Source organism: Pteropus alecto, unplaced genomic scaffold, assembly GCF_000325575.1.
Source record: "Pteropus alecto unplaced genomic scaffold, ASM32557v1 scaffold56, whole genome shotgun sequence".
NCBI lineage: Eukaryota > Metazoa > Chordata > Mammalia > Chiroptera > Pteropodidae > Pteropus > Pteropus alecto.
Window position 1 is genome coordinate 1,299,155 of NW_006438871.1, and position 25,316 is coordinate 1,324,470.

A 25,316-nucleotide genomic window follows, 5' to 3' on the forward strand; every position below is an offset into this window, starting at 1 on the left:
AGGTGCCCGAACTCCGCGTCTCCGCGAAGTGGCTCTCCCTGATTTAGAGGGTCCGTCCTCGACTCAGAGGCCAAGCACCAGAGAGGACTCCAGGCGCCGTGACCACCCGACCAGGCAGCGACGTCGACGAGGCCACAGGGAAGCCGTGGCTGCGCCGCGTCCCAGGCCGCCTCTGGACGAGGGTCACGGCGGGGGAGCACCTTGTTCACCAAGACTTCAGGCTTGGGGTTGGGACACGTGATCATGACAAAAAAAAGAACGCAGGGAAGAGCCCAGTGGAGACCGGGGGCCTTGGCAGGGGCACGGCATCTGAGCTCGCCGCGGAGCTGGGGCGCACCCCAGCTGCACACCAGGAGGGACAGGTGCTCTAGCAGTGGGGACGGCATGGACGGCTGTGTGCGTGAAGGCACCTCGCAGGAAAGACACAGACTGGGCTGTGGGTTGGAGGACTGTCTGAGCCCTGCCTCCCACCTCGTGATGTCACCTCGTGTGCACGTGGGCCCACAGATCTCACCCCCTCCGCCACACCTGGGCTCCCACGGGCAAACCGGTCCACTAGGCCAAAGCCACATGCTCACACGCGTTGCGCCGGGGACACCTTTCTGATGCCACTGCAAGGTGGCAGGACACCAAACAGCTCACACCCTACTCAACCGATTTCATTCAGTCGTTCCGCAAACGTCCTCAGCTGCCCAGGTCTTGTCTGTCCCGTTCAACACTTGGAACAGGTATGGGAACGTGGCCGGTCCCACGAGACCTGGCACACCAGGCTGTCAGCCAGTAACTGATGGATGGACAGACGGATGGACCAATGGATGAATGGGTGGATGTATGGATGGATAGGTGATGGATGGTTGGGTGAATGGGGGGTGGATGGATGGATGATGGATAAATGATGGATGATGGATAAATGATGGATAGATAAAGGATGGATGGATGGATGGATGGATGGATGGATGGATGGATGGATGGATGGATGAAGAGGGAAGAAGGCAGACGTGAAGGCCATATAAAAACGTGATAGCGCTGTCTCTGGGTGAAGCCATCAAAGTCTTTTAAACGTCCTCTTCATACGTTTTGGCAGTTTCCGAATACTCCAAAATGTACAGTATTATAACCCAAGAGAGAAAAGGCGCGATATGCTGTGTGTGTGTCAGGGATTACAAGGCACCCCAGGACACCTCAGCCCGGCCTGCCCGCCAGTCTGCAGACGCCAAGCATGAGGCCCAGTGAGGACAGGCAGTCCCTGCTTCCCTTCCAGTACTGCGGCCACTCCCCAAGGGCTCCGGGCTCAGTAGGGGACGGAAGGTCTGCAGGTGAGCCCACAGCCTGTGCCAGCCTTCCGAGGGTACGAGCGCCTGGGTACCGCTGATGGGGAAGGAGACGTGGCGGCCGGAGGGAAAAGGTCAGCCGGTTCCAGCCAAATGGCTGCACCGTTCAGCGGCCTCCGCCAGAGGGCACGGGGTCCTCTCCCCTCCCACACAGAAAGCCGCGAGACAGTCTTGTGCAGACGTGTGTGGACGTAAGTTTTCTTTCTTTGGGATGAGCTCCCAGAGCGTAGGGCCACGTAGCCACCTTCTGGGTCACAGGGTCACCTTCTCCGCGTCCGCAGCAGCACTGAGTGCTGGCACCATTTTCGCAGCGACACCTCTCGGGGGTCTGCGCTGTCCCTCCCTACTGGCTCATGCCGCTGGCGTCCCTTCCCGCGTGTGCTCTCCGGACATATCTTTTGCCCATTTTCTAGTTAAGACTTTTCCCTGACGAGTGCCCAGAGTCCCTTGCGTATTCCAGGTAAGTCTGTCGGAGACGTGGCCTACAGTGACTCTCAGTCTGCACCTTGTCTGTTCACCTCTTACCAGGATCTTTCTCAGAGCAAACGATTTTCATTTTTAAAGTCCAATTTGTCAGGTTTTCCTTTCACAGATCCCACTTTTAATGTCACATCTAAGAACTCTTTGCCTAGATCCTGAAGATTTTCTTTTATTTTTGGAAAAGTGTTTTATACTCTTACGTTCTGCATTTAAGTTTGTAAATAATTTTCAGTTAGTTTTTGTATAAAGTGAGAGGTTTAGATCGAGGTTCACTTTTTTTTGTCTCTGGATGTCTAACTGCTCCGGTACCATTTACTAGAAAGATGCTCCTTCTTCCACTGAATTGCTTTTGCATCTCTCTTGAATATCAGCTGACCCAAAGCAAGCAGGAAGAAAACGGTAAAGATCAGAGCAGAAATAAATTAAATAAAAGTAGAAAAACAATAAAGAAAATCAAATGAGCCAAAAGTTGGTTCTTCGAAAAGATCAATAAAACTGATAAACGGTTAACCTAGACTGACCCAGGAAAAGTGAGAGAAGTTTCAGATTAATGAAGTCAGGAATAAAAAGGGGACAGTACTACTGACGTCACCTAAATAAAAGCGTTAAAAGGGCATACTGTCAACAAGCACGTGCCCAAGTCAAATGCCCTAAGCGAAACGAACAACTTCCTAGACACACGCACACCCCCAAAACTGACTCCAGAAGAAATAGAAAACCTGGAGGGACTGGTCCCAAGGACAGGGATGAACTAGCCACCAACGGTCTCTGGGGTGCTCCCAGCCCAGCCCCCTCCCCCAGGCGTCCGATGACACCTGCAGCGGCGCCGTCCACGGGTCCTGCGGGCTCTGCCGTTTTTCTTTCAGCGTCGTTCTCCGTTGCTCAGATCGGGCTATTTCTCCTCTTCCATCCCCCAGCCCACTCGTTCCGTCTTCTGTCCCCTCCACTCTACTGCCTCACGGGTCACGTTTCTGCTTCAGTCCGGCACTCCCAGTTCTGCCTGAGGCGTTCCGTCTGGCTAGTGCCTGCGTCCCCAGCCCTCTGGCTGGAGGGTGCTGGCTTTCCTTCGGGCTCTCTGACTGCACCCTGTGGCATTTCTGGGCTGCCGCCCTCCTCGGCGTGGAGTCTGCGATAAGATGGAAAACTCACCTGGGTTGTTCCTTGGGTCCCAAGGTCCCCAGCCTCCTCTCTGCGTCCTTCATGTCTGTTTTATACATAGCGTCCATGGTTTCTAGCTGTTGTGTTTAGCAAAAAGAAGCCGGGAAAATACGCCTCCTCCATCCTCCTGAACACGAGCTGCTCCTTGAAATCACGCATTCGGCGAGTAATCAGCACCGCCGCGGTGTTGGGCACTGGGAGACGCCGCCCTGAGAGGCTGGTTTAGTAATTACTCGGGTGCCCAGCACTGCTCCTGGCTTACCGGCGACGCTCAGCACACACGAATGACAGCAGATGAGGAAAGGCGCGAAGGCGTCTAATTCACCGACGGGTCACTCGACCCTCCCTGCCTGAGGAAGGGAGGATCCATCGAAAACAGCATTATTTCCAGATTGCAAAGGTGCCGTCTACCACCAAGGTGGCCTGTGGCAGGCATGGTGCAGGAGAAAGGAGAAACTACGCTCCTCCACCAGTCTGCCACCAAAGCTCCCCGGGGACACCCGCGCGCCCACAGCAGCAGGTCAGGAAAACAGTCCCCGAGAACAGCTGTGGGGATGGTCTCCACTACCGAGCAGGAGACACACACACGCACGCACACAGGCCACCCGAAACCGAAGCCTCTGGGCCACTGGAGCACCTCCCGCCCCGCACCCGCCGTGAACGCTGCTTAAGTCCCCTCTGCACCGCACGCCTCTTCCTCCAGACAGTGGTGGTAAGACCACAGGGCAGCCACCAGCTGACCCGCTGAGGCCGAGCTCCCTTCACCAAAGAAGACAGGCCTTCCGAAAAAGACAGCCATTTACTTAGAAAGTTTGGTTCCTACTTTCTGTGTTCTCTTTATTTATAAAATTGCTTATGCAAATATATTACCATGCATAATGCATTCAATCATGCAGTGTAAGATGTGGCCTTAATGGAGAAAACTCAAGTCAGCCATATAGACAGTGCAGAAAATATTTTTAAAAAGACTGTGCCACTGACTTTCGAATGCATTTGAATCACGCACCCGCACTATCCGGAGGGACGCAATATAAATACATAAAACAGGGCTCATCTCATTTTCCCACTGCTCCCTCACAGGGCAGGACTCCTAGAGCTGACACGTCTCCTTCTCAGTGGCAGGGCCTGCATTAGCATGTAAATAGCTGGCAGATACAAGGAAATGAAAGCAAGAACGAGCTCTTTAATTAACTTTAATCCTCTGAAAAGCCACAGCGCAATCTGCTCCAACAGCTCGCCCGGGCCCTCATCAGAGGCCCTCGCTGCGGCCTGGGGAGCTCTGCCAGGCCAGCGTTGAGGGGGTGGCTGGGAAGGGCCAGCTTGGCAAAGCGACATCAGGGTGTCTAGCCCACAAAGTGCTGTCCATGACCGTCACCCGGCATTCTGGGCCACTCCAGAGCTGAGCCTGGCCTGGCTAGAGGAGGGGGCAGGGCTGGTTCGGTTCACGCCTGCTCAGCATTGTTCCTGGTCACAAACAGGCCTCACACACAGCTTTAAAGTCTCTAAATAAATCAGTTCCACTGCCTAGCCTTTGCCAGTGATTTTTATTAAGCTCCAGTCAAAGAAATATTGCTGGCGACAGGACCTGAAGGTAGGTCCTGGCCTTATTCCCAAAGGCGGGCCTCAGGGAGCTCCCAGGTCAGCGTACCTGGCTGTTTCCTGCTCTCCAACACCCACGCTGCCCGCACAGCAATGGTCTGTGCCCGTGGTCACTGGGCACAGATGAACAACGCCAAGGAGGACTGGCAGATGCCCCATGCCTCACTCTGCAGGCGACAGGGAGCTGGAGGTGGCTATGGGCTGAGAGGTAGCGTGGGTGTCGCCAGGCTTCCGGCACAGCACTGAGAGCACACGGAGCAGGTCTCGTGGGGGTACCCCATGGGGGTGGCCCGTGGCCACAGTGTGGCAGCGCGGAGGAGAAAGGGTCCGAGGTCGGCGCAAGTGGTGAGCCAACAGGAAGGGCGAGCAGGAGCCGTGGGAAATAAAGAGAGCCGTGGCGAACGCTCGCCGAGCAGGTCCTGCGCCTGCCGGCTGCACTGAGGGGCTGCTGCTGGCTCATTTCCTCGCCCCCCACCCACGACCCCAAGGCGGTGCCTTAAAACCGCTGCTGTCTCTACTGAGGACAGAGCTGTGGACAGAGCCAGGGAGTAGCCAGGCCACGTGGCGGTGACTGCTGGGCCCAGGACTTGAGCACCCACCCTCTGGCTCTATCCCCCGGGCCGGGGACCGGTACTGGTCAGTGGCCTGTTAGGAACCGGGCTGCACAGCAGGAGGCGAACGAGTGAAGCTTCATCTGTATCTGCAGCCGCTCCCCAGCGCCAGCATCACCGCCTCCGCTCCGCCTCAGGTCCTCAGGGGTTACATTCTCATAGGAGCACCGGTCCCTGGTGCCACAGAGGCTGGGACCGCTGGGCTACAGGATCCCAGTGAAGAGAAGACAGAGCCGCCATTGCCGTAAACACGTTTGGAGTCTTCAGAACACGGTAGCCAGGCCACGTGGCGGTGACTGCTGGGCCCAGGACTTGAGCACCCACCCTCTGGCTCTATCCCCCGGGCCGGGGACCGGTACTGGTCAGTGGCCTGTTAGGAACCGGGCTGCACAGCAGGAGGCGAACGAGTGAAGCTTCATCTGTATCTGCAGCCGCTCCCCAGCGCCAGCATCACCGCCTCCGCTCCGCCTCAGGTCCTCAGGGGTTACATTCTCATAGGAGCACCGGTCCCTGGTGCCACAGAGGCTGGAGACCGCTGCCCTACAGGACTTCAGGTCTGGCCACGTAGGGACTGAGGCGCCACGGAGGAGCCATCTGGGCTTGTGCTAGAAGGAAGCGAGACGCCCCTAAAGACGGAATGGTGCTTTGGGAACGCAGACGCCAGAGCCCGAAGAGACGGCGAACGTCCCGTTCCAGCGGGCGCTCGCAGAGCTCACGAGTCCGGTTTAGCGGTCGACAGCCCGGGCGAGCAGCCTGCGGGTCGGGTCGGGGCACGGGACTCGCTCACTGGCAGCGTGGACACGTTTCTCCTTCCCCCAGGGCTGCAACTGCCCTTCCTGCACGTGGGGTCTGAGTGGTGCCCTCTTCTGCCCAATCTGATCCCGGCTGCATCAAAGGAGCCAGCTCGCCCGCCTCAATGACACAGGAGGATGCCAGGCGGTAGGCTTACACACCTCTCTCTCTCGTGTAAATGGCGCATTTGCTGTTTCTGAAGTCACTGTGCAGTGACACAGATGAGGAAAGTTTTGGGGACAGGGTGGGCATTACTGTGCTGGGTGTGAGCCCCGCTTTCCCGTGTTTCATAGGGGAGAGAGACACGTGTCCCGAGCTGCATGGCTGGTAAGAGTCAGAATTTGAACTCGAGCTTCTCTGACTGCACCATTGCCTCCCAGGAGCCGGGGGTCCAGGGAAGGGTCGCTGACCCCATGACCTAAGCCTTCTGGAAGCTACTCTGCTGTCCAGGCTCAGGGCTCAGGCCCCCACCCGGATCTGGCACCTGGGGACCAGGCCCTGTCCAGGACAGCAGAGAGTGCCTGTCAGCAGGCCAGGGCACCTCGACTACAGGGGGTTGCAGCAGAGCTCAGTGCTCCTGACATGTGACGCCACGAGACGGGTCTCCAGGCCGTCACCTCATGCAGAAGGGAGAAGCCCCTCCTGGCGCCAAGCGTCCTTCCCACACGTCGGCCCGGCACTCTGCGTTTACACAGCACTGTCCCTCTCGGGACTGAGCGAGGCCGGCTCACACAGGAGTAAATCACGCTTCTGTAACCAGCAATATTTCTTTAACTGGAGGTTAATAAAAATCACCGGCAAAGGCTAACCAGTGGATCTAATCTATTTAGAGACTTTCATAAAGCTGTGGATAAAGCTCTTTATACAAGTTTATTGGAGAGCTCCAAGGAAGCCCCAGAAAACTGTCACTTACAGAATCCCTCAGAGAACGAGGCCATTTGTTACCTGACGTGCTCATTTCTCAGCCAGTCTCACTGAGAGGCTGGGTCCAGGGAGAGGGCCAGGCAGCTCCAGACGCTCTCAGGGAGGCCCGTCCCCAGGACTCGTGCTCCCAGCTCTGGGGGGCACAGGACGGACATGGTAACAATGAAATGCAAACATTCTCCCAGTGTCCAGGAGACTAGACCAGCACCCCTAGGGTGCTCATGTGCCCCTCACAAACACGCTGGGTGGTGGTTCCTGCAGCACAGGGAGGAGCAGAGAGCCCAGCTGGCAGCAGGCGGCTTGGGGCTGGGCCACCCCTCCAGCCGGCAGCCCCGACCCTGGCTGTCTGCCACGCCAACCCCAGGCCTCTCAGACACAGGTGGTCCACGGGCGGGTGGGCCTGGGTGCTGATCGCCCTCCCCCTCGGCCACCGACCCTCTGGAGCAGAGGCCCCAGCAGTGCAAGAACAGCACCGTGTGTGGCCCGACTGCACACGCATGTAGTCGCAACGGCGTGGCCACGCAGGCCGGCAAGCTCACCCGCCACTGCACGCGAACACACGGCCAGCCACTCCCTCCTACTACGGCCTCTGCAATCCCGCGTCCTCCTCCTCAGAGGCACCTGGCACAGCAGATACACTCTGGTGAGGCCACCGCCCCTCCTTGGCTGGATGCTTAAGGGCAGTGAGGACAGAAACCTTTAGACACAGGAAACCTTACCTGAAATTTCTAGTCTAGAAGAATTAAAAGCACTTGGAGAGGGACCGGTTCAGGAACTGTCCAAATTCTCTCACCTCTTTCTAGTAGCCAGGCCCTACACATGATGGCACGTGTGTACCAGCTGTGGGAGCCCTTTCCTGAGCCTTCGTCCCCTTGGGCGGGGGGTTGGCACGGCAGAAACACCACCAAACCCTCGCCATATACACGTGACTCACACGAAACTGTGTGAAAGGCAATATTTAACGCCCTGATCGGGCAAGAAGCAGGGAGCCGGCAGCAACCCTGGCCCAGAGTGGGCAGGGCCCCTTTGGGAACTCACTGTCACGCCCTCCGAGTCTGCCAGCACACGGGAGCGGGCGGTGCTGGCCTGCGTCCACCACAACTACTGGGGAGCCAGGCACCTGCTGGGCACAACGCGGGGCCACACGCGCTGTCTGCTGCCAGCCCCACACGGACCCACTTCACCGGTGGAGATGACACTCGGCGACCCATCCGGGACTGGCCTGTCAGGAGAGCCCCGCAGACCCCACCAGGGGACAGCTGCTCCCTTTCCAAGCCCCAGGTATGCAAGGCAAACACCGTATCTGCGTTTTCCTTCGGCCTCCAGATACACAGCAGAGCTGGAAATAGCCGATGGCAAAGCAAGCAGTCATAATTCTGGAAAGGGCCCGAGGTGGCCCCTTGCTCTGGCCCATAGCCAGAGCATCAGGTGCAGAACGGACATCCTGCGGCCTGGAGCAACGCTGTGACCCATGGGGACAGGCATGCCGTGGCCCGCTCCTGGGGTGGTGCTGGGCTGGCTGTGGTCTGGAGGACGCGTCCCTCCCTGGTGTGCTGCTGGGGGCAGCCTGGACCTCTTTGGGGGACATCGCTGAAGGAGCACTAACTCCGAACCCCGCGCCCCGCTCTTGACTGCTTTCCTGCTGGTGATGGATGATGTTTAATACCTTCCAGCCGAGCACACTCTGTGTCTGTAAATACAGATCCCATTTTATTGCTATTTAATAACTGTTACAGTGGCCAGGGCCGGTGCGCGTCTACTGGGCCCAATGTTCCGCCAGGGGCTCGTGGGAAAAGCAGCCAAACTACAGAAAACGGGCTTTCCAGAACAAAAATACACACTCACATGCACCCCCTCACACACGCACACTCACTACATACAAGCAGACATGTGTGCTCACCTGCATACACAACCACACTTGTGTGCATGCGTACACACTCACCCTTGCACACGCACAGGCACGTACTCTGACACCCCACTGCCAATCACGTGGGGGTGACAGGGACAGATGGGACAGGCACCCAGGTCGGAGTGGAGGCCTGAGAGGGACATGGGCAGAGACGCCACCAACCTCCTCTCCTGGGCACACCGCCCCCCACGCCCATCCCAGACTCCTCTTCCGTGAAAAGTGAATTTGCTAAAACTAGCACAGAGGATTTTCAAAAGGACTTTCAAACGGGCTAGGAAAACGTTAATGAAAACGAGGTCGTCTGGTGAACGTCAGCAGCCACTACTGCTCACCGAATGCCTGCAAGCTCCAGATCCCACACCACACGTGTGACACACGTTTCCTAGAAAACAGACTTTACAAAGGACAGCAGACAGCAACCACCCTGCACGAGGCCCAGCACAGAGTGAGCGCGGGAGCATCGCGCCTGAACATCAGCCTGTCTGGTCACTACTGACGAACTGTGAGACCGCGCGATGGCAAAACCAGCACTGGCTAAGAACCACTGTCCCAGGCCAGCTCAGAAAGCCACTCAACCCCATGGGGCCGTGCACGACAGACACACGCGCCTCCGACACCCACCAGCACACCTGGCACTCCACCCACCCTCCGGGGTCAGGTAGCCTCCGTCCACAAGGTCGCGAGCTGCACCCCTTCCACACGCAACTTCAGGTCGTGACAAGGTAACGTGCTGCATTCGTTGCGGCCTGGCACATTCCCGACCCCCTGAACACGTGCGTGACCGCGCCACCGTTTTCACGGGGTTCCCATCTTATTCTTAACGTGTCATGATGAAGTTTCTGAGCAATGGTACACAGCAGGGTGACTTTTAGGAACACACATGGTGCGTTACAGCACACGGGACTACAAGTGTGTGTTGAACAAATGACTCTAGTTTGCAGTTTAAAAACGCCTTCCAAGTCTGCCCTGATCGCCGACCTGCACACTGGCTGTGTGTGGAGCGGCAGGCACAGTGCCGCCTTCTGCAGGAGAAGGGTGAAGGCTGAGCACGGTCAGGAGGCGGACGGCGGACTCTCAGCTCACAAAGCGACAGCTCGGTTGCAGCTCGGAGTTCCGCATCTGTGTCGCAGGCTCCCTGTCCCAGGGCAGAGAAGCCAGAGTGGAGCCCAGGCCCAACCCCTCCCCGGCCCACTGCAAACTCTCCTCTGTGCAGTGAGGCCCATGCCGACCCTTGGGTGCTAGCCCACTCAGGGTCGTGCCCAGGGTCATGCCCAGATCCAAGGGCCCAAGTCCCTCGAGAAACCAAGTGGAGAGAAAAACAAGTTTCTGGAGAGGAACAGCCCGGCTGGCCAAGGGCCTCCTGTGGAGGTGCCCCACACCCGAGGTAGTCAGGCCAGACCACAGGCACTGGGGACATCAGTGTCATTGTCCCACTGCAAGTTACCCCCACCTCAAAAAGCACACCCTGCCACGTCGCTACAGCTCTCGGGTGAGGTGACGAGCTGGAAATGGTTCCTTTGCTGGAAGTGATTCTCAGGGGATGCGAGGCCCTGGCTGCTAGAGGCTGCCCGCGGGGCGCTGAGGCTGGTGAGGGCCCAGGCCTCTGGCAGGAGGGCCCCTCCAGGATTCATTTTTTGAGCAGGGAAACCGAGGACAGCTCAGTAGGGAGAGACTTGCCCGACACAGCCAAAGTGCTGGCTCGGGGCCCTTGGCAGACCCACCAGGCCATGCCACCCCAGGCCAAGGGCAGGCACACCTGAGCCAGGAGCAGCCAGAGGAGGCCGGCTGCGTCTTTAATTTCTCCAAGATGATCACCAGGAGTGGCCTGGAGACAATTCAAACAACAGCAGCAAGAAGCTGAGGCTATTTTTAGCCCTAACGCTCGAGAGGCTGCCTGGCGGGGAACCATGTCTTTGAGCGTGACCATCAATTTTCACCTGCAGCCAACTTCCTTTCCTTTCAGGATGAAGGTTATTCAAAGATTTGGATTTCTTCGAAATTGAGTTAAAAAGAAAACAGGTCTCCACAGTGATGAGAGGGGATTTTAAGGCACAAACAAGCCGCTCACTGGACCACAGCCTGCCCTCCCAGGCCTTCCAGACGCCCTCAGCCTCCGCAGGACGCTGCGGGCCCTCACGCCCCTCTGCGGGCAGGCGAAGGTGGAGAGGCCTGGGCCAGGCGACCGGCTGGCAAGGCCTGGCTCCCCCGTGCGCCTCCGTCTCTCCCAAGGATGTCAGAGCCTCCTGTACCTGGAGACGGGAGGCCTCGGGTCTCTCCGCCACGGACGCAGGGGGTCCGGGGGCGAGCCTGGCCTGCGTGCCGTGAGGAAAGGGGCCTCAGGACCAGAGTCAAGAGTGCCGACGGCAGCATTTCAACGCAGTATGTGAGAAACTCAAATTCAATGTGGGAAAAACCATGAAAGGCATGTTAAAACTGCAAATGAAGATGAGATCCTCAGCACTTGCACGCCCACCCTCGTCTCTGTCCCGTGGGGACCCCGGCCCGGGGGTTTCTCAGAGCCATGAACAAGCTCATTTGCCATGGTGACATGGCCAGCTACACATGTAGTTTCGCAGACCAGCCTCACTGGCGAGGTCCTTCTTCAGGAGGGCCTGGAAGGACCAGCGTCTTCCAGGGGTGGACGCTGCGTACGCCGGCACAGATGTGGGCGGAGAACGCCCCTGTGGCACCTCTGTGGGCTACGTGCCAGCCAGCACCAGCAGCCAGCAGGCTGTGCCCCACCCAAATGGGGCCCACCCGGCAGAGCTGGCCTGAGGCAGATGAGCCACAGCGAGGTGGCCAAGGACAGGGACGGCATCTAGGGAGCGCTGCAAGAGGAGGCCCGGCCTGGCAGGGAGCACGAGCGAAAGCAGCAGGCCGGGCGGCTGGAGGCCCGTCTGGTGGCCGAGGCCCCGAGCAGTGACCCAGGCAGGGAGGCGCGACCAGGAGCAGGATGGCCCTGGATGTGGGGGACAACAGTGGGGCTGCCAGGCACACCCAAACAGCATGCACTTAAACCTGCACGTGCTCCTACCTACCTGCTCAGTGTTTCATCCCCGACCCCAGGCCACATTTGTGCTTTTAGAGCGGGTCAGCACGTCCCGGTGTGCGTGCTGCAGTGACGGGGCAGCGTGCAGTCGAGCATGCCCAGGAGAGACGGTGGGAAAGAGCCGACGGCCACCGCTCGAGGCAGGCGGCAGGGCGCGAAGGACCAGCCCGCACGTGGTGCTCCGGGACGCTGGGGGAGCAGGAGCTCAAAGGGCACCTGAGCTGCCGGAGGCACCGAGACTGCCCCATGCCAGGCACCGGCAACTGCCCGGCCTGCAAAGGGGGGCGGGCATGTGCCCACCCCTCCAGCGCCCCCCACCCTGGGCAGCTGCCCCGCTGCACCCACCGCCCTGCCCTCTGCCACCGACAGCTGCGACTCGCACTTGCACCTTCGGTGCACCGCTTCCAAGTTGCTAATTTTAAGCCACAGCATCAAAAATAGACACCTCTGTGTCCGCTCCCTTGCCGCGGCACTTCTGACGTCCCCACGCACCCCCTCGGTAGCAGCCGCGAGGCGGCTACAGGGTGGCCTGCCCCAGGAGCCCCTCCGCAGGCAGAGTGCACTGCCCGGACACCAGCGGAAGGTGCAGGTGGCCGGGGCGGAGGCGGAGGGGGGAGGGGGGCTCCCCGCAATTCCGGGCAAGTCGCCCTCTCTGGCCTCCATTTCCTCAGCGCTCAGGCGAGCACCTGCCAGACGCCTCCTGAGCGCCACTATGCGCAAAGTGCCCACTCCATGCTGTCTACTGGTGACCACACAGAAAAGGCCCCTGCCCTCTTGGGAAACACAAAAAGAAGACAGGTGATTCGGAAGTTGGGGAGGGGTGAGTGCCAAGGACCCAGGACAGGAGACGTGCGCAAAGTCTCAGAGACACGCCGAGAGACAGCGAAGAATCGGGGACCCTCCTCCAAGCTCTGCACGGCACTTTCCAGTCTGGGCATGAGGGGGTTTGCCAGGAAGATGGGGGCAGGCCCGGTGGCCCCTGGGGTATTGCAGTTCCAACAGCACGGACAAGCCAGGGGTCCAGGACCTGAGGCCAGTGGTCCTGGGCACCGGGCATAGCTGATCACCTCCTGTGAGCAAAGCGAGGCATGACAAGTCAGGTCCCTTTTAAGCTGCTCGGATTTAATTTGCTATCATGAAATGGGGGCACAGGTAATCACCCCAGCAAAGAGAATGGATCCAGTCCAGACGGCCTCAGAGGGCACCTAAGCGAAGTTCCCGTCTCCAACGCCCAGACCCGCGGGGACACTCCTACTCAGCAATGTCAACCGGGGAGCGTTACTGAGTGGGCAGCACCGTTTCTGATCATATACACACCACGAAGACCCATGGCGGAGGGTCACATGTGCCAGCCGCCAGGGCGCCCTGGGACTGTGAGCACCTCCCAACCCTGCCTCCCCCAACTCATGTCCCCCCAAAGGCCCTGCCCAGCCCACCCAGCCTCCCCAGAGGCTTCCAGAGCCCAGGAGGCCTGGGCAGACGGGCAGACGGGCAGACCGGGCCGGGCTGTCCTCCGCCAGTGCATGAAGGTTAGCGAGGGTTCACGGCGGGTCATCTGAATGCAGCAGAACGTGCTTCCAAACCTCAGGGACCCGGCCGGGAGAGAGAGAGGCCCGCGGGCAACGGAGCCCGCAGCGCCGGGCCGAGAGCAGAGGGCCAGGCAGCCCACAGCCCCTCCCCTCACACGCCCACAAGCCCCATCTTAATAAACATCTTCGACTTGGGGAGGGATAAACGGCATTTTGGTTTGATTTCATTATATTTCCTAAAATTGCTTTGCTCTCTGGAATTTTTTTCCTGAGACAATCTAGTTCCGGCTGCCCCCTCGGTGGGATAATGCAATAATACTGGTGACAAGACTGGCTTTCTAATAACGTTGCAAACGGCATTTTCCCATAATGAAACAGGTGGGCTTATTTACTTAAACTGATATAAGACAAATGTCATAGAAAGAGAACCTGAAAGCACAGTGCATTAACACCTGAAAATTAAATTTTACGTCCAAGAGGGTCCTTCTGATCTGCGGAAGGAGGGCGCCCGCACACTAAGCAGAAGATGTAACCAAATGAGAGAGCAGGCTCTGACCTTGACCTTGAGTCTAAAAAATGTGAACAGCACTGCCCCATGGCAGGAGAGTGAATTCCCAGGGCCAGGATGGCAGGTGGCAACGGCAGGGCCGTGGGGGCTGCTCCTGGGCTCTGAGGTGCTGGGCCCCGGCGCCGAAACCCAGGACAGGACACGCGGAAGAGAACGCCAGCTCCACGTGCCAGACCGCGGCCGAGCGGCATCGCAATGGCACAAGCCTAGGGAGGGCAGCAGTAGCCGCTCCTGCCCCCCTCACCCGGTGTGCCCGCTAAGAGAAGGCCGGGAAGGAGGGGATCCAGCAGAGCCGCGCCCTCAGGAGCCACCGCCCTGGTCAGGGCGGCGGGTGGGCCCGGCACACAGAGGGCACTCAGTGAGCACAGGTGCCCCTTTCGAAAGCCCACACCGCAGCACCTGGCCTTTACGAAATACCTGCGTTGGTACCCGCTTCTGCGAACCAAAATACATCTGAAGAGGATTTTCGCTCTTAGAAAAAAGGCAGAAAGTGAAAATATCGTTCAGTGTTTCTTTTGCAACGAGCATCAGAGAGGAGCTCCCCGAGCGGCGAGCGGCCCCGCCGAGCCGCCGTGGGGCCTGCAGCAGGTCCTCAAACAAGGGTGGGAGCCACGGGAACTTGACTCTTGTTTCCACCAGTTAGCCTCCGATAAAACTGGTTTCACTGCACCTTCGCTTAAAGTCACCGACGTACCGAGGACACTGAGGAAGGCCGGACGGGACACGGAGCAGCCCAGCACCAGGCCGCAGAGCTCTGAGCTGTGTCCGAAGCACCCGGGCGTGATCGCAATTTATTCTGTGCATCATGAGCAAGATGCGCCCTAAGGTGTCAGAAACCCTGAGCAAGCTCCTGAAGGTGTCACACTTAGTGTGAAACTGGGCGTGAGCCAGCGCCTCGAGCATGGTGGATGGCACGAGGACGTCCTGAGTGAGGGTGTCACTGCTGGGGATGCTCGGAACACCTGCCGCGTGAACTGACGCTGCGGCCCCGTCGCGCTCTGCGCCGCTCTGGCTTACGAGAGGCTCCGCCGGAAGGCTCTGCTTCCCGACAGCGGGGGACGACACCTCTCACCAACGCCAGGAGTGAACAGACAGACGAACACACCAGGATGTGGGGGCTGAGAGGAGGCAGTGGTGCCAGGCTACAGCCATGAGAGGAGGGCAGGGCGCGAGGCTGGCCAGGGAGCAGGAGACGGGCGTCACGCGCAGATGCAGGCTCGGCCACGCGAAGCTGACCCCGCAGGAGGTGCAGTTAGCAAGCTCCCTTCTCCCAGACCAGGTGTGACAGCAGCCTGTTCACCCTCGAGGATGCCCGAAAGCAGTGGCCTGCACACTGCAGGGCACACCCCGTGCTGCTGGAGGGGCCTCTGCTTCACAGAGAACGTCTCGTGGGTGTGAGCACGCTGACCCTCCTGGCAAGCCGGAAAGACAGGGAGGCGACAGTGACCATTATGGCCACCCCAGCTGCCAGAGGGGAGCGAGAGTGACTCGCTCGTGGTCCAACACCTTTGGAAAACCCAGCTTCCAGACCTCCTGATGCTGTGGAGACCTCTGCCTCATCTCTCCGCCAGGACCCACCACTACTGAAGCAAGTGCTCTGACCCCTGGGTACAAAGGATGCCAGTCACCTGTGTCCTTCTCCAAGGGACCACGCCACTCTGGACCTGGAGGGGGGAGGTGCGTAGGAATGAGGGGGAGGGGAAGCTTTCCCTTTCATTAAAAACTATTTTTCATGTTAACAGTTGGCTTTTACTGCTTAGGTTCCACAAATAACAGGGCTCTGTGGCCACGCTGTGGAATGTTAGGGGCACACTGGAAATAGCTCATTTCAAATAGGAAAATGGTTTGTGTTCACCCAGTTCTGGAAGCCAATTTTCAATTGCTTAAAATAGTCATGGTATTTTACCAAGGTAATTACACTCTTAGCTATCAGTAACAATTAAGCCCTTAGACTGGAGCCGCTTAATAAGGTCTCAAAATAAAAGCGCACAACCCAAGCGCTGGGCATGAAACGTCAAGCACACCGACAGGCTCCATGGGGCCCAGGCGCCGTGAGCCCCACCGCGGCTTGGCCGGACAGCAGCGCCGGCGGGGGCTCCGCATGTGCCATCGCCCAGGGAGACGGCCAGGGCCCCTCCCCGGGAAGGACAGGGAAGGCCAGCACCCAAAGCATCCTGGAGGCCTGACGACCCCCGTGGGTGCCCTGAAGAGGAAGGCAGGATGGTGGCAAACGCACACTTGGCACCGACCGCGACACAGCCACCGCCACCTCTCCGCAGACTCTCTTGAGGAGCAGCTTCGTTGCACCGGCTGGCCAGGGGGTCCCCGCGGCCAGGCCCCGGGCTGTGCGGGTGGCAGGCATCGACCCTCCTACACACGCCTTTGAGCAATAGCCAGGATAAACAGCCTGGCAGTGCCCGGCTCACAGCACCACCCGGCTCACAGCACCACCCCGAGCACGCAGGGCGAGGTGAGGACAGGAACGCGACGGAAAGCGCCGTCCACTTCCCGCCTGCTGGGCCAGAGGAGAGAAGGGGGGACACGTCTTGCCTTGGCAGCCCAGGACGAAGGAAGTAGGCAACACCCCACGGACGTGAAGGTCACAGGCTGCACAGGGGGGGGGTCACCCCGAGCACCTCCAGCTGTGTGGGGTTCTTAAGCAAGTGCAGGTCTGAACGTCCATGTCATCTTGATCTGACGACGTCTTGGTGACGTGAGGAGGGGTCAGAGCCGACAGCGGCAGCCAGGCCAGACCACGGAAAGATGCCGAGACCAGCACAGCCCGCGGGGGGACCACGTGCACACTCACGAAGCGCCCGCGAGGTCCTGGCCTGCTGATGGTCAAGGGCCCAACCTCCCCGGATGCTTATTCCTAACGATGAACTGAAACTCCATGTAACACTGGCTTTTCTGAGTACGCACTTCAATAAAACTAAATTACTGCCACCTCCAAAACATAAAAAAAAGGAATATTTTGTTTGGCCCACAAGGTGACTTAGAAATGGGACCACTTCCTATGAATGTCCAAACTGCTGGCTTCTCTCCTAAACTCAGAAAAGTACTTCAGGCCACGGCAGCGGGGCCTCAGGGGGCTCCTCCTTTTCGGTGGGACACGTCCTCCAACCCGCCCAGGGCCCCGGCAGGAGGCCCGCCGCCCGCACTCACGCTGCTGGCCCGGCTTTCACAGCGTCTGTGCTTTCAAACCTCGGCGTCCACACCATTGCCTACTCTTGACCACACCTGTGGCGGGCCCATAACGTGACTTCAAAGGGACTTCTGCAGATGAAATTAAGGTTGGGGACTCTGAAGTAAGATTGTGCTGGGCGGTGTGGGTGGGCCATTCGAATTCCTCTCAGCAGCACAGCCAGACGGGGTGGCAGAGAGAAGTCAGAGCGATGTGAGGCCTGTGCAGGCGGGAGACGACATGGGGGATGCCAGAGGCGGGGACAGCGGCAGGGACCGCGCCCCGGCCTGAGAGCCCCCGGACGAGCGCGCAGCACGGGCGCCAAGAACTGAGCGGCAGCGGCCCGGCCACCCCGTGCGTGCGTGGTACCACCGCCGCACAGCACAGGACATGGGCCCGCAGGTATCCCGGACCCACACACAGGCTCCCGCGGCCGCCACCTGGCTCACCGCCACACTCCGGTGCTCTCGCCCACACGGAACCGGGCGCCCCTGCTCGGAGCAGCTCTGTGCGTTAAGAGCGTAGCCTGGAAACGACGCGGATGCCTCCAGCCGGTGCGGGCTGGACCGGCCGTGCCGCATCGGTCCGAACGCTGCTCAGCAAGAGGAGGGCCCACCGCGGACTGCGTGGCCCAGGCGCCAGGGGTCCTGCTGAGTGGGAGGGCCACGCTCCAAGAGCCACGTCCTGACGATTCCACATACGTGACATTCTTGAAACAGGTTTCAGGAGCAGCACACGGGTCAGTGGCTGCGGTGGGCAGTGACTCCGAGTGCCCTGGGGAGAGCACTCTGCACCCTGACGGCGGCGGGGGTCACGCGAACCTTCGCGTGTGACATGGCAGATAGCCACGTGCACCACTGAGGAAACTGAATGAGGGTACGAGGGGCCCCTGTATGCTGCCTTTGCAACTTCCTGTGACCTATAACTACTTCAAACAGAAATCAAAACTGACCCTCACTTGGGTTTGTGTCCTCACACTGCTCTACATGGAGCAGCCAGGCACACTGCAGTGGGCGCTGGGACAGGCTGGGACAGGCTGGCACTGCTGAGGGGGAAGGGGGAACAACGCCTGTGCAGGGGACACCAGTGTGCAGTCAGGTGTGTTGGCTACACACAAGAGAGCACGCACCCCCACTTCTTAGGTGTGGCCTGCACGGTGACGTCCTTCCAAGCAGCGGGACTGCTGGACCCACAGCAGCTCCACATGCACCTCTGGAGGGGCGTCCGCCCTGCCCGCTTCTCTTGCGGTTTTCACGGGGCCTCACAAGCACCGTCTGAACGGGAGTCCATCAGGCTCGTGCACTGCGCAGCTCCGGCACGGGCGCAGCAGCACATTCAGACGGGGCCCCGGACAGACCGGGCAACTTTTCTGAGTCACACGGAAACGGCCTCCTATCGTCGTCCTGGGAAAGCTCCAGGCTTCCCACGTCAGGACCACAGCACACCCTTCGTCTCTCACCCACGGGACGTCAAGTCCACACGTCCCACCACCAGGTGCACGCAGCCTCGCCCCCTTGGACCCCCGGCTCTGAGCACCTCCATCTGTCAGCTGCGGACGTCCTCAGAGGCCAGCACCCCAGCGTGTTCTTCAACTGTCTGCGAGCTGGGTCCTCAGGGACAGCCTGCTGAGCTGAAAGCACCACACTCTGTCCGTCCCCACGTGTCTGGTCTGACACCCTCAGCACCGTCAGCACGTTCCGGCCCAACCCCTAGTTGTGGCTCGCCCAGCAAGACCGAGGTCTCCACGTACTTTTCATAAACAGTGAACCCGCAGGTCTCAGCTTAACCCTCAGCTCCCCCAAAGGTCACTTCCGTGTAACAAGCACTCTGTGCGCTGTCATGGTTGGCGACCACGTGAGTGTTTACCTCTCCTGCCCACCTGACCCACGAACTGTAAATTCTACCTGGGCCATGAGACGTCTGCAGCACGGGCACCTCACGACAAGCTGACACAGGAGACCCACAACGAATGTGGGGGAGAAGGGAAGCAGCAATGAGGGCCACGTAAGCGACCACAGCTGACTGGGTCCAGGGCTGTGCCCCTTCTGTGCCCAGACGCAGCGAGAGGCAGGTGCCCTGTGGGGCCACCTACCAAGACAAGACTTCAGAGGCAGCGTCTGTGGCCTGTGTGGAGCGGGAGGCCCCAGACCAGGGCCCAAGTGACACCACAGCACATGTGAGGTCCCTTTAAGGATGACGTGGCATGGCAGGGAACATTCTGGAAGAGCTGCAGAACAGCCAGTTTGAGTAACTGAAACCTGACTCTTTCTAAGAGATCCATGGTCGGGAGATCCCAGCAGCAAAGTGCCTAGATTTTCATCAAAATGATCAAGAGCAATAAACCCTTGTCAGACAGCACCGATGCCCACTGTCAGCCTGGGGCAGGTGGGAGGCCTCTGCCCAGAAAGCTGGACGCCCACCTCTGCCCAGGGAGCATCTGGGGACAGACGTGGCCTTTTTCCTTCCTCATCTTCTGAAATTTCAGCATTCAAGGCAGCATTTTAAATAATATTCTCTCACACAAAAATATGAATTCACGCTCCAGCAAACTCTGCTATCAAGCCAGACATCAGAAGCTTTTCGGGCCCAGAACAATTAGAGAGAAGCGGCCCACAGACCAGGCTGGAACAAGGACGTGTCCGCCCAGCGCATCTGGACACAGGCGATGTGACGTTTTCGTTCCAAACCCCAATTGCACACCCACTGCAATTCACCTGCACTCACTGGGCGCTGAAGGAAGGACAGGGGCCTAAAGGGAGGGAGCTGTCCCCCACCGGGAGAGGCCTGGGGGTTCAGGGCCGACCTGCTGCGTGCCCCGGGAGGTGGGGCCCGGGCCGCACAGGGCCAGCGGGGTGGGAGAAGTCTAGGTGCCGGCCAGAACCGTCCCGGCAACTAGAACACACAGCCCCGCTAACCGCCAGGACCCCACTTCCAGAGCAGGGGGCGCACCCGAATTGGAGCCGTGGCTCGCGTCTAACTGAACGAAGGCAAGGACCAGCCACCGGAGGAAAGGTGTGCGTGGAAGGGCGGGGGTCCCAGCCGACGACGTGGGTGCCTGCACAGAGGAGACCAGGGAAGGACGTGCGGGCCAGGGCGAAGCGGGCGTGCGCCTACCTTCGTCAGCAGCAGGACGCGCTTCTGCAGCCTCCGGGCCAGGGCCTCGTGTGTCTCACGCTTCTTCCTCTCCTCCAGCAGCTGGGCGCTGACCTGGCGCACCTCCTCCTGGAGCTGCTGCCTCACCTTGTCCAGCTCCCGGGCACTGCACAGAAAAGGCGACAGGGCAGAGCGTGAGGCCTGGCCCACAGCACCACACCCCAGCAAGGGGCCCACCAGGACAGGAGGCGCTGACGCGCAGGTCCCAAAATAGAGCCGCACGTGCAGCCAGCCCGCTGTCATTTCCTCACTTCTGAATAGCTACTCAGAGCCTTTCAGGAGTCTCTGCGTTCCCACCAGACCCCGGGCGAGCCCGCGCTGCTGGCAGCGGGGGAGGCGGCCCCGCACACACGGGAAGCCGTCGCCAACGCGACTGCGGAGCCACGTCTGAATGGTGCGATTATGCCCGCGTCCCTGAGTCAGTCGCGCAGGTGTGCAGTGCGCTGGGTGGGGGGCTGGGGGGACCCAGCCTGGCTTGGCCCGCTCTGCTAACACCCTGCGAAGCTGGAGCCCAGATACAGCCCGGACACCAACGCCGGGCCCCGCAGGCTCCTCCAGGGGGCCAGCCCCTGGCTGGCTGACTGAGCCTCTGTCAGTTGACCTCCCACCACCTCTCCGGCTCAGGCGCCTGCGTTAATGCGACAGCCTCCCACTCAGGACATCCCTTCAGAGACCGGCTAAAGGAGGACATTTGATGTAGAGGCCTCCCCGCTCCTGACCCCCCACGGCGAACCCCCTACCGCTTGGCATGGCAGTGAAGCACCTTCAGAGTTTGGTCTCTGACTCTCCCCACCAAAATCCCATCGGCCCTTTGCATGCCCGCTCATTCCTACAGTCTTCCAGGGCCGGCCCAGGAGCCACGGGGAATGGCAGCCAGTGGGAGAATCGAGGGCCCCGTGACTCTGCGTGCGCACAGTGCTGCCTCCCCACATGGCGACGCTGACTGGGGGGCTCCCAGGAGGGGCCTCGCAGACAGGGGCTGGGGCGGGGGACACCTGGGGAGGAGCTGACTCTGCAGGGTACGTGTGGGTAAAACACCCTTCACGCTATTTCTTTAAGTAGAGAAAACCTCTTCCCGAAGGAAAATTTTAAAACCTCAAGAGAATAAAACAGAAACAGAACATTATTAGGAGTACGTTACAAGGTGACATTTGTAGCGTTTATCCAAGGTGATGGTCCACGAGGACAATGACAGCGCTGTGAGGTGAGGGCCATGGATGACACCTGCAGTCTCGTGTCATACCTGGCATCCAATTATTTCTGTTTTGCTTTGATTACATGATTTCAAGAGAAACCTAATTCACAAGGATGGCACGCAATGCTTTCTGTGGAGGTGGTCTCCACTAGGCTGGCTTTTTTCTATTTCACATCTGAGTGACTGTAAGGAGTTTTTATTATTATTTAATATAATTCTTTAAGCAGCTCACTTTAATTTTCAAGTAAATGGGAATCACACACGCACAGAAGTTCAGAAGCAATGGAGTGAAGAGCCCCAGGTCTGGGCCACCCCAGCACAGGCCTCGGGGTCTCATGGGAATGGAACCAGTGTCTCACCCCCAGGGCCCAGCATTTCATTTCAATTCAGCCACCTCGGAAAGTCTCACATTAATATTTAATACAAAAGCACAGCTGGCCAACCGCACCTGCCACCCTTAGGTGCTTCATAACCAAAAACATAAAATAAAATGAAAAACAAGTACAAATATTCATTTGAAACAGACACATTAAGAGGCTATTTTGAGTTCTACTTCAATTTAAAACAATCGTAGACCAATTTAATAATCAAGGACTGTGAAACCGACCCGGAATCACTGAATTCAGGCAGGGCTCGTGCGCTTTAAGCTACTGCCCACTGTGGGCGACCGCACGGAACGGCACCTCCTCCTGTACGTGCGAGCGAAGGCAAGAAGGTGGCCGACGCTGTCTTTCAGATGACGGGCACGGCACCATGCCTGGCGGAGCTCAGGGGCCGCTCTAAGCCCAAGGACTTTGGGGACAACCTGGGGGAGGGGAGACTGGCAAACCCCAAGCCCCACAGTCTGCGGAGCATGATGCTCTCAAATCCACATGGGCGTCAAACCGGAGACCCCCCCAACCAAGAGCAGGTGCAAGTTTGTGCACAGCCACAGGGTAAGTGCCCACCTGCAGAGCTGGAGAGCCCACACTCCTGGTGCCGGGCCCGGGCGCAGGACACCTGCACCCTCGTCTGCTGGCCGCCAGCTCCCTATACAGGCCCCGAAACGGAGTGGGTCTCAGCTTCTCAGGGAGGGGGAGCCAGGCACTGAGATGGGTGACCTGAGCCGCCAGCCCAGTCCTACAAAGTCACCAGAGCAAATCTGCCCGCTGCAGGACACAGCACCAATGACAGTCCAGTGGCACCACAGGAAGACGGCCAAGCCTTTCGACACTCTGGGGCTGTGCCCAGCTTGGCAGAGCCCCTGTGCCCAGGCAGAGAGAAAACCGCCTGCCCCAATGGTCATGTGCTCTTCATGGAATGGGGATGTGAAGGAACAATGCCAGAGGACAAGGACCCTGCAGACCCCAGACCCAGGAGGGCCAGCGCTGTGAGGGCGGCCCGCCGCAGCCCGGCCCGAGCACCGCGGCCCCGCGTCACCCCGTGTCCCCAAGGCCTGCCACGAGGCCTGATCATTTCATCACTACCAGACTTCTTAAAAGATGGAGCAAGACTTAAAATGCACCTTCAGCACATTATAGGAGACGCTGCCACAGAACTCTCTCCAGAGCCTCGTCACCAGCAGGCACTGAGGTCCGCTCGTCCATCGTCCGCGCACCGTGGCGCACACGCCGAGTCTCAGCGGCACACGTCTCCAGGCCCTGGGGAGACGGCTGGGATCTGATGCCCCAAAGGCCTGAGCTCATGGGACCCGCGTTCTAGCAGGGCACGTACCTCGGGGAAAGAAACTACCGTGTCATGTGAACAGAGAATTAACGTGAAGCGCCGTCAGCTAGGTGACAGCCAGAGCCAGGTGACTGGACGGAGGAGAACCCTGAGACGCCAAGCAGGCAGCAGTGCCAGGGAGGAGCCACGAAGCCTGGGACCCCAGAGGCTGATCACTGAATCCAGAAACGCAGCTGCGGGAGTGACAAGTGCCGCTCAGGCACCACTCCGCCCTCTGCCCTGCAGCCTCTGCACAGAGCCCCTGGACGCCCCCTGGATGCCGCCGCAGGGCACCAGCTGGAGAGCAGGGCATGGGAAAGGGAGACTGCGGCCGGGCGCAGAGGGACAGGGCCGAGAAGCAGCAGGTAATCAAAGGTGCGCTTGACCCCGTGAGAGGTGTCGAGGGAGGCCCCCGTGGCGAGGACTCGGGCTACCTCAGGTCCTCTCGAGGAGGGCTGTGCCTGAGAAGACAGCAGGGCACGTGCATCTGCTCACTTGGGCCAGCTACCCGCAGAGGCAGCTGCGCCTTGGGGCAGGAAGCCAGCCAGAAGGGGCAAGGAGGGCTCAGGCGGAGCAGAGGAAGGGGGGGTGCAGGGCCTGGTGCGGGGGGTGGGGGGCAGCAAGAGACGGCGGGAAGAGCTGAGACAAAGTGCAGGGGACCTGCTCAGGCGCTCCCTGGCTGAAAGGAGAGGAACCGGCCGGCAGCCGGGAAGGACAAGCGGTGAGGGATCCGACCCGCGTTCACGAACTCTACGGGAAGCAGAGTCCTAGCAGGGGGCTGTGGAGGGGGCACCCCGACCACGCTGGAGAGAAGGGGCACGGCGGCACGCACAGAGGGGTGGCCTGCGCAGAGGCAGTTTTCTGAGGGTCCCAGGAATCCAGCCCGGAGTGCTCCAATTAGCTTTCCAAACACCTGCTGACATATGCCCCCCGCCCTGGCGTGCCGAGGGGCAGGGCTGCGCCTGGACCAGAAGGGACGGGTACGGCTCTGCCTGCAGACCCTGGAGTGAGTCCCCGACAGCACGCAGCACGTGGACGCCCACACCCAACGCGACGCGTCTGTTGGGATTTTCACCCCGTTCAAGCTCAGCCTTTCTGACAAAGAAAACTCATAAAAAATTAAACCTGTAGTTCCATACTTAGGCTGACCTCTGAGGTCACTGGCATTTCCGGGAACCTTTGGAAGTTCAAAATGGAGCTCTTCGTTCTTAGAAGACGGTTGGCATGTTTATCGATCAGTGCCTCGAGGATCCATCTCTGTACTGTGACGGGCCACTGCAGCCACTTTAATGTAATCTTCATCAGAAAACTCCCAGCCCAAGAATATCCACTTTCAAGGGACAATGAAAGGACACAGCACGCTGAAGCAGCAGGAGACGTTTTAATGACCTTCGCTGAGGTGCAGCTGACGCTGGCTCTGCCCTCGCGCAGCCCGCGCAGTCCCACTGTCCGTTTGCCCACCGTCCCCCCGGTGCAGCCCACCACCCCAGCAGTGCGACGGGTGCCCAGGATGGGCGTCGCTGCCAGTGGCCGTCACACTTGCCCTGTGGTGCAGACAGCCTGAAGGCCTGGGACAGGGTGGTGCAGGCCAGCCCGGGAAGGACAGTCGGCCTCTCTGGAGCACAGGCTCGTGCTCCACACGAAGCCACGTCAGCACGTCACCACGGAGCGCACGCGCACACTGGCGGCCGCGGCCAGACGCAAACCCAGAGCAAGAACAACTGGGAGCTGAGCAAACCTCCTAACCGGGAACACGCGGATGGGACATTCACACACAGGCACGGGGCTGTGCGGGCAGCTTCCCCTCTGACGAGGCCCCCGGGGCTTAGCCTGAGGCGAGCTGGGCAACACAAGTGAACCCCGGGGCCTCCAGCGGACGAAGACAGTGGCTGCACGTGCAGAGATGCTTAGTGACGATGCTTCCGTGTGGGACTCGGAGAACTCCACTGGGAAAATTAATAAAATTTAATTCACACTTCTGCAAACCCCTAAGGCATCTTTATTCTTAGGCTCTGACGAACACAGATCAAAACCCACTAATGCACATGACTTGTAAGCTTCTCTATTTTATAGGTAAGTAAATTCAGGTCTCAAGTGACTAAGTCACTCACACAAGGCCACTCTGCCCCA

The 25,316-nt window shown here is 59.4% G+C and overlaps 1 protein-coding gene across 4 annotated transcripts in view; it reads right to left on the bottom strand.

Moving 5' to 3' along the window:
- The window catches only part of MAD1L1 (mitotic arrest deficient 1 like 1), a 240,204-nt gene that overhangs the window by 104,421 nt on the left and 110,467 nt on the right, over nucleotides 1-25,316 (bottom strand). For all 4 annotated transcript variants that reach the window (XM_015592494.2, XM_015592496.2, XM_015592495.2 and 1 more), the window contains exon 11: nucleotides 20,249-20,393. In XM_015592494.2, the coding sequence (XP_015447980.1) occupies nucleotides 20,249-20,393 (145 nt within the window). The remainder of the gene's footprint in view (nucleotides 1-20,248; nucleotides 20,394-25,316) is intronic.